Source organism: Rhodamnia argentea, chromosome 10, assembly GCF_020921035.1.
Source record: "Rhodamnia argentea isolate NSW1041297 chromosome 10, ASM2092103v1, whole genome shotgun sequence".
NCBI lineage: Eukaryota > Viridiplantae > Streptophyta > Magnoliopsida > Myrtales > Myrtaceae > Rhodamnia > Rhodamnia argentea.
Genome location: NC_063159.1, coordinates 18,573,375 through 18,584,963, shown reverse-complemented (window position 1 = coordinate 18,584,963; position 11,589 = coordinate 18,573,375). Strand labels below are relative to the sequence as shown.

General features: G+C 38.6%; 1 protein-coding gene across 1 annotated transcript; it reads right to left on the bottom strand.

Annotated features, from left to right (window-relative positions):
• Positions 1 to 483: 483 nt before the first annotated feature.
• Positions 484 to 3,297, bottom strand: LOC115752371 (50S ribosomal protein L6, chloroplastic). The gene is made up of 3 exons (XM_030690522.2): positions 3,143 to 3,297; positions 1,735 to 2,043; positions 484 to 951 (listed from the first exon to the last, which is right to left on the bottom strand). Exons 1-3 carry the CDS (start codon positions 3,175 to 3,177, stop codon positions 615 to 617), a joined length of 681 nt encoding a protein of 226 aa, XP_030546382.1. The 5' UTR covers positions 3,178 to 3,297; the 3' UTR covers positions 484 to 614.
• Between the last annotated feature and the right edge of the window lie 8,292 nt (positions 3,298 to 11,589).

The following is an 11,589-nucleotide window of genomic DNA, read 5'->3' as shown; positions in this document are numbered from 1 at the left end:
CGTTACGAGCTCATAAATGTCTTCCCGAGTACTTAGCTCTAACTGCTGAGTGCTGACAATTAATAATGAACTTAGGGTCCAGTCGTTCTATCCGAACCTGCACCCGGTGCTGTGATGCGCTTACGAGCTACGGTGTAAGAGACCAGGCAAAGAAAAAGAGAAGGGGTTTACACAGTCAATGCTCCGATGGAGCCACAGAAAAACAATGAAGAGACCCTTTCAAGATACATGCTAAGACTAGCAAGAATTTGAAGGCAAGAATATGATTTTTCTTTTTTACCTTGGCACTCACCATAAATATGCAGACTTGCAGTCAAACCAAACATTTTCTCATATCGATATGCCCGCTTTCTTGGTATTCCTCCCACAGATGAGGAACTTCACTAGATAAATCCCCACCGAGGCGAGAGTAACGAGAAATCAATTAAAGTTGCATCCGTGGCCATGTTATCCAAGCAACATGTCAGGATGAACACGATGAGATAGTCTTTGGAAAAAATACTTACCAAGCAGAACCTTAACGGATTACTTCCAAGGTGAACAAATGCAACCGGCACAAGTTGCAAACAAAAGATATGGAGAAGAATGCTACAGCAAGAAGAGAGATAGGGCCATCACTTCTTCTTCGCTGACTTTCCTTCCTTTAATCTGACAACTTCATCTGCATATCTCACACCCTTCCCCTTGTAAGGTTCTGGAGGTCTCCACTTTCTGACTGAAGCAGCGAATTGACCAATGGCAGACTTGTCGTAACCGCTGACAACGATCCTGGTGTTGTCCTCTACCTTCACTTGTATGCCCTCGGGAATGGCCATCCTGACTGGATGGGAAAACCCCAGACTCAACACCAAATCCCTGCCCTCCAACGTTGCCCTATATCCTACTCCGACCAACTGAAGTCTCTTCTCGAACCCTTTAGATACTCCCACAACCATGTTATCAGTAAGTGTCCTGCACATGTGAGATTCAATCGACAAATGAATATGAAATGCTAAAAATAACACTTCGGGTAAAGAAGTCAGTCGTGGTTTCAAGAAAAACTATACTATCTTCAAGGACAAGAAAGCATGTTTGAAGCACTCAATACTTCAATAGGTTCTGGGAGGAGATGAAGAAGGTATATAAGGATAACCAAGAGAAAGGGTACTGCAAGTGTGCATGAATAGTTCCTTCTTCTGCCAAAGAATCAAGTAGAAATCATAAACTTCATCCCAGACACACTAGCTATCCATAAAACCTCACTGTTGGAGTCCAATCCATTAACTTTCCACAAGTTGACACTGGAGCTGACATGCTTCCGCGCCGTCCGTCTACGCGCTCCTAGGAAAGGATACATAATGCAACAGAGGTTCATCACAGGTTATTCACTCACGTTTAATTAAAAGAGATGAATTCCAGGCATGTCAATGTGCTTTCAACAGGTGTCTTTCCGAGTGCAGGTCTGGTTATTACAGATTTATACACGTCCCATAAATGGGAGACAACAACAATATGCTCTTCAAAACTTTGATTAAGCACGGAAAATGCAACATTAGCAAATACATTTTCCACAACTCAATGCTACCTCTGCATCTTCCGTAAGCAGCAATCTAGTTGCGGTTCTAGGAATGGGACATCTACTTTTTCCAACGGCAACAAAATATCTTCGCCATATGTGAGATGATAGAGAGAGGAAGCAAAACAACCTCTACAAATGAAGAGACTCTTTTGCAAGGATAGCCAAGTAGAGCTCACCTAAAAAGTCCATGCATTTGGTTGGCCCTTCTAGTTTCAAATGCCTTGCTGACCTTGAGATACCCAGACTCTTGCTTCTCAACTTTCACTTCTCGTGGATAACTCTGTGAAAGCTCTCCGAGGGGACCTTTCACTCTCAAGGACTGGCCCTCTAATGTGATAGTCACATTCTTTGGCACCTCAATTGGCTGCTTCCCTATGCGAGATTCCTTACATTCTATATTCCTCCTTGTGAATCCAACATGAGTTACAGGAGCAGAAGAAATGCATATGCCGCTTCTTTCGCCCAAAAATGCTGATCTCAGCTTGCTGTAACATGATAAACAGAGAATGTTCGGACAATCAGTATTCAAATAAGGATCAACATAAAATTGAACAACGAACTTGTAACTCTCAAACTCTCATCAAGGAGCAAGAGAAAAGGATAACGTACCAAGAACCTCCTATATAGATACCACTACCGCATGAAGAGAAACAAAAATTGGAGGTTAGATTGGGAAATAAAAAGCCTTATCCCCAATGACTAAAGAGAGCTTTCTGGCACTTTGGCATGGTCTGATTGATTCTGTTATACAATAACTGTGCCTTTTGGCTTCAAATCTGAAGAAACAACCATACTTCTCTGGGCAGAAAAAAAATAAGAGAATTTGTTGACTTTGGGTTGGTGAGAGCCTTATGCCATGGAAGAAAATAGAGAAACACATTGTAAATGTAAATCACAGGCCATAGAGTATGCTGCAAAGAAGCCCTTAAGATTTTTCCATTTATTTCTCGAAGCATTTTGCACAACAAAAGAGGTGGCTTGTCTTTTACATGAGAAGGAAACCATCCCGAGCTTTTACAAGAAAGCGAGGGCATAGGATTCGGACCCTGAACCCACGGTAGTGCGTCGTAACCAAATGAGAGAGTTGTAGAGTGAAACATAGAATTGTCAAGTCAGCAAAAGCACACGGCTTCAACATTTCCCACCCTCATAATTTCTCCGCAACTCCTCACACATTTTTCGCCCAATACCACAATTCGCCACTTTAACCGAATCGAACCAATGCAGACCAAATCTAATTTGCAGAAGAATCCAATTTCCATGGAATTCAACAGGCAACCTCTAAATGACAGACATAACTTTGATGAAATGCATAAACCGTAGGACATCAAGTGCCATAAAAGACTGATTGCTCTATGCCCTCCACTGACTACGCATACCTAATCACTCCATACCCTCTCAAATTCTCAAGTACCCAGAAGCTGAATTTCAGTAGAATCTAATCGGACATCCTCTGGGCCAGGGGCAAAAAAAAAAAAACACGGTGTCACCACCGCTAAAACAACGTTGTGCTCAAACGAAGAAGGTCGCACTCGCGGTGAACTCGAAAATGAAGGAAAGATTACTAGAAATTAAGGCGCTGACCATGTTTGCAGTGGATAAGAGAGTGAAGAGACCATTGTCACGAGCAAGAGCGCATCAGCCGGGGCGAGAGAGCGTGTTTGTGCGCCAAAGTTGCGAACTTTTTCGTTCGAGGATGCTCGAGAGCCCGCGTCCAAGGCCTCTGTTATCCGGAAGCCAAGATGATGGACTGTTATCCTTTCTTGCGGTCCTGGTGCATAGACGTAATTGCCCTCCACCTGTAACCGAAACCTCCAAAGTGCCCTTCCCGTTCGTTCCCTCGAGGGGCAACGGTCAAATGCAGGAACGGATCAAATCCCAAATGTTTTGAGCGCATCCATCTTAGAAAAGAGCTAGTTTGTCAGTCATGATGATTTTCCATACGATACAACTAATGTGTCCTTAAATATCTATGATGTAATTGAGATCAGAGGAGGCAAGAGAAATAGCTCAAATCAAATGACTGATAGAAATAGATGACCAGTTTAAATGTATATTTCTTAAAATTTCACTCTTTGTAAAAATCATGCGTTAAATAGGTGCAAATCACATCTCCAAACTTCCCTAGTGATCTAGCTTTCATTAATATAAGAAGTGATTCCATGTTTCTGCGACAAAATGTCATGGATTTTACATATTTTTTCAAGAAATTTTCAAATAAAAGTTTGAAATTGAATTATTTTTTCAAATAAAGACTCGGAATGGACATTGTTTCTAATAAGGACCTAAAATGACCAAATCAATCTCAAATAAGGACATGTTAGCCGCCAGCGAGTGTGTGACATTTGTGAGAAAAAATGTCAAAAAAAGTCCTAAACCTATTACATTTGTGTCAATTCAAGCTTAAACATTTTATTGGTGCCAATTAAGTCCTAAAACTTTTGAATTTGTGCTAATCGATGGGCAAGGGGCTTCTGCTGCTGTTGCTTCTTCACATGGACGCAAGAGGATGTGAAGAAGATCTTTTGCTTGGAGAGATCTACGAAATGCCCCCACCCCCCCCGACCACGATTTTGGTGTCGTTTGATGGAACGGAGCTCGTCCAGGCCAAATCTGGTGACGCCAACCTTTGCCCGGGCCGGGGAAGCCTCACCGGACATCGCCTTCACTAGGACAATGCTAGGCGAGGCCACCCCGGCTTGGGAAAGGGTCGGCCATGGCAAGGCTTGACCTTGCCATTACTCACCATTGGTCCACCGAGGGCCGCTGAGGCTAGCCGGCGTCAATGCCGGTCGTATTATGTAAGATGGCTAATGTCCAAGTTAGCAATTTACGGCTAAAATTGACCAGATAGACTTAATTAGCATAAATGTAAAATATTTAGGACTAAATTGGCACCAATAAAAGTTTTAGAACTAAATTGACAATGAAGCAATAGTTTTAGGACTCTTTTGACACTTTTCCCCATTTGCGGTGGTCGAAACATGGGCAATTTTGTACAAAAAATCTTGGTAAAAACTAGCAAACCCTAAAAAAAAAAAAAATCCAAATTCGTCATGTTCTTCTTCTTCCTCATTCTTCTTCCCTGTCATTTGGTTTCGCTTTTGTGGTCGGCCGTTGAGGAGTCATGTCAAAAAGATAAAAGCGTTGAAAACATGAAGGGATGCGCTATTTCCACTCCAAGTTTGATTAAGACACTCCTTTTTGCTAGTTAACTTACTAAAATACTCCCGTCTTTCTTCAATTAAATGTTTCTTTTTTTATCAGGCTAATCCACAAATCTATCTTCTTCTTTTTTTGTCGATCTTGACAAAAACAGAAAAGGAAAATTGATCACAAAATGGAAAAGATTAATTTGTTAAAAGCATAATAAAATGTCAAACATATTTGTATTTAGATATATATTAACAAAGGATAAACACATAAAGGAAAAAAAATGAAATTTTGTGATGTTCAACTCTTGATATAAAGAAAGGAATTAATAATGATTGTAAATTCAATCTCATAGCAAGTGGATAAAAAAATTAAAATATGCTTAAAATTTTCCTCTAAAAAAATCTTACGCCAGCTTTTTTTTTTTTTTTGGTCGGCTCTTACGCCAACTTGAAAGCATAGAATGTATAAAAAAAATTTTCAATCCCATCTTGCAATTCATATTAAAATGTAAAAAGCTAAAAAAAAAAAAAGCACAGATAAGCGATTTGTAACTTTAGAAACCCGCAAGTCTATTTGAAAATTACCTACAATATCAAAATCTGCTTGATAATTATATAGATTTTAAATTTCAACTTTGAAATAAATTTTTCGTCAAACTATTTCATAAAAAATAAATAGTTAATTGTGTGTTCATAAGTTGCTATAACTAAAAAAATTATAACATTTTATATAGATTTTCTAATTAAAAGCATGGGATCATAAATTAAGAACAACAAACTCCACTAGGAAAAGTGATAGCATGATGCATTATAGAATGATATTTTTTTGGGTGTAATTTAATATTCAAATTGTGAATTTGATATTTAAAAAGAAAAATATAAATAAAGGCAATTTTGTTGATTAGGTTGATAAAAAAAATAATAATAACTTGAAGAGGGAAAATGGTATTTCAGTCTATTGATTGAAAAAATGAGTGTCTTAGTCAAAATGGGAGTGAAAATAGCGTCGCCCAAACATGAAAGATGAACGTAGTGGACATAATCTTATATATATCGCCAGTGAATTTGGCCGTACTTGGCGGAAAAATATGTTTCTACATTTAAAAAATGTTTTGAGAGCTTTTTTCCATTAAAAAAAATCCACCCGTGGTGGATCGGGCTCAAAACTTCTTCAAATGAACGTAGTGGACATAATCTTATATATATCGCCAGTGAATTTGGCCGTACTTGGCGGAAAAATATGTTTCTACATTTAAAAAATGTTTTGAGAGCTTTTTTCCATTAAAAAAAATCCACCCGTGGTGGATCGGGCTCAAAACTTCTTCAAATGTACGAAACATATCTTTATGTGGACATGAAGTCGTGTGGAATTGAACTGGGCGATTATCCGTGAGTACAATTTATTTAGTTTAAAGGTCTCTTTTGGATTCTTGTTCATATCCGTCTATGTCTTGAGGCAGTAGAACGCCAGGCTGCTAAAGGTAGCCTTAATAAGGATGCACGAGAAACTCGTTTTACATACTTTTGAACAAGCAAGGGCCTTCACGCATCTAATACCGGTTCGCCTTAGTGAACGCGGTCTCCTTGCTTGTGCGATCATCGGCACCAGCAATGGCCTCACCTCAAAGAAGATGCATGAATTGCTGATTAAGGCCGTACTCGAATAGGATGAGCTGACCCTCCACTTCTAGCGAGTGGAGAAGAGAAGGAGATGGAGAATCTTCTCCATCTCCTTCTCTTCTCCACCTTGCACCAACCACTAGAAGCATCCTGCCCGAATAAGGTCTTAATCAGCAGCTCGCGCATCTTCTTCAAGATGAGGCTTGTCGCGAGTAACCGCACGAGTGAGGAGACCGCTTTCATTGAAGTGAACCAGTATTGGGTTAGCGAAGGTCCATGCTTGTTCAAAGGTATGTAATGCGAGTTTCTCGTGCATCCTAATTAATATGCTTTAGCAGCCTGGTGTTCTACAGCCCAAAAAGGATATGAACGAGAGTCCAAAAACAGATGTCTAAACTAAATAAATTGTTCTCATGGGACGATTGTCTACGCTCAATTCTGTGCGGTTCAAATCCACATAAAAGAAAAAGTTTAGAGCAAGTTTTTAGCGCGATCTACCATCGTCGGATTTTTTTTTTTTTGGAACAAAAGAGAAGCCCTCCGAACATTCTTCAAATGTATGAAACATATTTTTCCGTCAATTGCGGCCGGATTCAATGGCGAATCTCTGATGCATTTATGGGTTGCTGATCAGCTATGAGGATGGGTGCTTCTAAGTTTTTCTTCAAAAGCGCAAACATATATATAGAATAAGATCATGCCAATTACGTTGATCATTTATTTTCATCTTTTCAACATGTCTCCCCAACGGCCCACCATGGACACGCAACCAATGCATGACTATAGGCACTGGGTGTGCAGTTTGCTCATGCTCATGTGCGACGCATGAAACGCTCTCGAAAACCCCTAGAGAGAAGGAAAGCGCTTTCTAGAAAGAGTGTATAGATGAGGAAAAAAATTGAGATGGTATGGTGGGGATAATGGTTTTGTTGAGGGGTGAGAGAGAAAAAAGGTGTGCGAAACAGTTAAACGTAACTAGCCGACCTTTTTGCCCGGTCTCCTTGTTAAATCACCAAAATTAAAATAATCACAAATATGAAAAGGTGTTTAGTTGATCTAATTCTTCTATTTTATTTTGTTTACTTCAATCTTCAGTCTCATTTACCGGCATTCATTACTCGACACTCGTTAATTTCTCTCTTACGTCGCTTGTCGGCAACACTCCTCATCGCCCTCGTCGATTACCTAGAGTTGCCGACCAACGGCACTTAGGGAATTTTAACTCAATCATGCCTTGCTCGGTCTTTTCCGGTCCGAGCCAACGGTCAAGGACTTGGGCAATTTTTGGGGTCAATAACAGCTTAATGCATGTCTCTGAAAATGTAAAATTGATACCACCATTTGGATTCCCCATGTACATACATGAGCCTGTATAAACTTTACAACTTTCAATTCACTATTTTCTCGTATTGGGTACAATACGAGTTATCTTAGATTTTGATACATCCAAATATCTGTAATCGTAAAAAGTTTCCCAAAATTTTCTTTTAGGTAGCTTAATAAATGCTTTTAGTAAATTGGCAAATCGTAAACATTACCTTCTTGGTTTCGCCCATGTATGTGTGAAAAGGAAAAGTCAAAATGTATATCTATCATGTAGGTGAGGGCGTCCTTATAGCTCGTAGCCTAACTAGAGGGATCAATATGGGTCAAAAACCCATATTTTAACCCACTTTTGTTCTCTTGGATCTCATATGGGTTCGATAAATTTAAAATATGGATCGAATATGGGTTGAGCCTTCTAAAGTCTATTCAAATATGAATCTTAACACAACTCACTTTCGGCCCATTTTCGACCCCATGGTTTGCAGCTTCTCAACCCACTTGTAAATGGGCCTCAACTTAATTATATTATTTTATATTTTCTCAATTTTTATTTTTTATAAGTAAAAAAAAGAAAGACAAATAAAACTAAAAACTGCCATATAAGGTTGCCGGCCGTCTACCCACCGCCCGCAGTCGCCCGCTGCCAACCACCAACCGCCCCTGACCGCTGCCCGCCGCCGCAGGTCGCCACTGCCGGACGCGTTTAGACGTTTAGTGATTGCGTTGCCTGTCCAGAATTTGTTTTTCTTTTACGGGTACGAAGTGATAATTTTCTTTGGGGCTGTGAGCTCTGACACTTCAAGACAGCTTTTGCTTCAAAGTACGTGTCTGCCACAAAAGGAGACATTGGCTCTTTGCTTTGCCCGGATTGTCGCCACTCTGTGACGATCTATACACCGTTGATTTATTCATTGATCTGATCTAATTTAGGGGAGGGTATATTAGTCCATCAAAAAAATTCATCGGAAAAATGATTCACGCGCCATTTGTCAACTACGGCACGTGTACTTGCCTGGAGATTTAAGCCGTCCATTTGGATTAATCTTGTTTTGTTGATGATAGGCCGGTGGACCCGCTCCTGCGTCGCCCAGTCCGACGGCCCCGTCCGCAAGCTCGGGCAAGAATTGGTGAATGCCGCGATCGGACGCGAATGACCAGCCGCCCGCTGCCGATCGCCGCTGTCCTGCCAGCTGCCATCAGTGGCCGGAGAAAAATGAAAGAAAAAAGAAAAGCAAAATAAAATAAAAGTACTTTTTGAAAAAATTAAAATGATTTTTTAATAATGAAAATATTTTGAATAAAAACATTAAAAAAATTAACAAAAATACCAAAAAAAATTTCACTAGATTTTTATTGCATGAAAGTATTTTAATGATATCAATTTTTATTTTATTAACTAATTTTTTACTATTTAATTTTCTTTTTTTATTTGATATGAAGTTTTTATCTAGGTAACATATACATGTGAACCGCTTAAAATATGTTAAATGAGTTGTAGGTCGGGTATGAGTCGGTTGCAAGTCGGGTCTAATATGAGTCATTAAATATGGGTCAAAAAGGGTTAGACGGGGTTAATATAGGTTGGACGATATTCAACCCGACCCAAACCCGACCCGACCCATCTATTTGACACATCTAAGCCTAACAAAAAATGTTAAAATGGGTAGATATATGCAAATCTAAACGTGTGTGTCAAGATCATCCACGAACATATTCCTTCTACCATATGTGAAAATTAATTAACTCATTTTTATGATATGTGATTAATAAACCGGACTAGTTGTATAATTCGAGATTACACGGGCAGCACACCATTAAATTCTTGGCATCACACCAAGTTATCAAGGCCTAATGCCCCTAATAAAAACCTTACATTCTAGATATTCTGAAATTTTTTTTCTTAAAAAAAAAAAATTGTTACAGTCCCCATTTTGCCCCAATTTTTTTTTCTTGTAAAAAAACACAAGTCCTAATTTGCCGGAACTTTGTTTTGGTCTAAAAAAGTCACCAACTTTAACTCTATTCTCAAATCTTTCCTGAACTTTTTTTGTTTTAAAAAATTAGAAACCTTCAATGTTGTATCAAATTGTCCCCCGTTAACTCCCCCGTCCAAATCACCATTAGTTGTTTGACGTGGCATTTCCACTTCAATGGCAAATCTTGCGTAACCAATCCATGTCAGCAAGGTGATGTGGAAAATTATCTTCAAGGGGTGATTATGATCTCGGTTGGTCCGGTTCTCGGGCGGTCCAATGAAACTAGTAAAATGAAAAAAAAAAAAGTAAAAGAAAATTAACTCACGCACATTAACTTGTTTAATAAAAGGATTAGCTTGTAATTCACAGCATGTATTTCCAGAGTGGACTATTTTAGGCCTGAAACTTTCATATAAGAATTCCGCGCTCATGAATTTGCCGTGACCAGCAACTTTTTCTATGTAAATGTACTCAGATTTCTTGGTCTTTCTATTGGCTCTCTGTCGTCAAAGCCACGGAACATGCTCGAATTGAAAGTTGGATTTATCTTTTATGTGCTCATTCTTTCTAGTCATATGATCTCTTGGATTCCTCTTTTTAAATATGGAATGGAATGGTTCATAAAAAATTAAAAAATTTGTCAATCCAGGAGGCTAGTCAATCGGTCCCGTTCTCCCTAGAACCGAGAACCGGACCTTCCCGACGTCGGTTACACCTTAAGGAACCGAGGACCGAATTGGTGACCTCCTGGACGAGACCAAACCCGTTGGTAACTTGGTATGGTCTGGAGGATTCTCGGTCCAATCGGTCCATCTTGCTCATCAATATTCAAAACGAAACCATTCGCTGACATTTTGTTAACGAAAAAAATCACGAGCTTTCAATCAAGTCATAAATCTAATTCCATTAGCCCTCCGTCCAAAAGTTGCCATTAGTTATTTGATGTGGTAATTCCACGTTGGTAACAAATCTACATTAGCGGGATGACGTGAAAATTTATCTCCAAAATGAAATCGTTTTTTGATATAGAAATTAGGGATGACTATCGACGATTCTTGGACAGAGGATTAATGGGGGCAGATTTAGGATTAGTGTTAAGGTTCGTGAGTCGTTTAAGACAAAAAAAAGTTTGGCCATATTTCGGATTGGATCTAAAATTGAGGTATTTTTTTATGAAAAAAATTCGGGGCAGAATTGGGGACTACAACTAAAATTGAGGATTTTTCAGGGAATAATTACCAAAAAAATCATGAACCTATTATTGTGGATGCTAATTATGTCTTAAACCTTCCAATTTGGCCATTTAGTCATAAACTTTATGATGATTTGCCAATGTAATCTCACCGACGTGGACGCAGACTATCTTACACCATATGGTTAGTGCTAAAGTGGATCATTTCATAAGCTTTCTTTTGAATTTTTTCTATAAAATTTCTCAAAATTTCTTTTTCTTTTTTTTTATTTTTATTTCTTTTTTTTTTTCCTTCTTCCTTGATCAAGCGAGGTTGGTTGCGTAGCTCCTGGTGGAGGAAGAAGGGAAAAAAAAGAAAATTCAAAAAGTTAATATAAAAATAAAAAAAAATAAAAAAAATATTGTCTACATCAACGTTGCCCATGTCATGTATGACGATTGAGATCCATATCGGTGATTTTTGGTCAAAACTAGTGAAATGATTATATTGTCAAATCATGAGAAAATTCCAAATAAAAGTCCTAAGTACTTTCATTTTCTCAAATAAAGTGCTCAAATGATTCTTATTTCAAATAAGGCTCCAAAGTACTCTCTTTATCTCAAATAAGGGCATAAAGTGTTCATGTGTATTTTAAATAAGGGTCTGACCTTGTCGGCCGACTAAATATTCCGATTGATCAAGAGCATTTGCGTCAAAACATAATTTTAACCTAATTTTTAGTTAAATAACAATAAATAAATAAAAGTAAAAAAAGAGATATA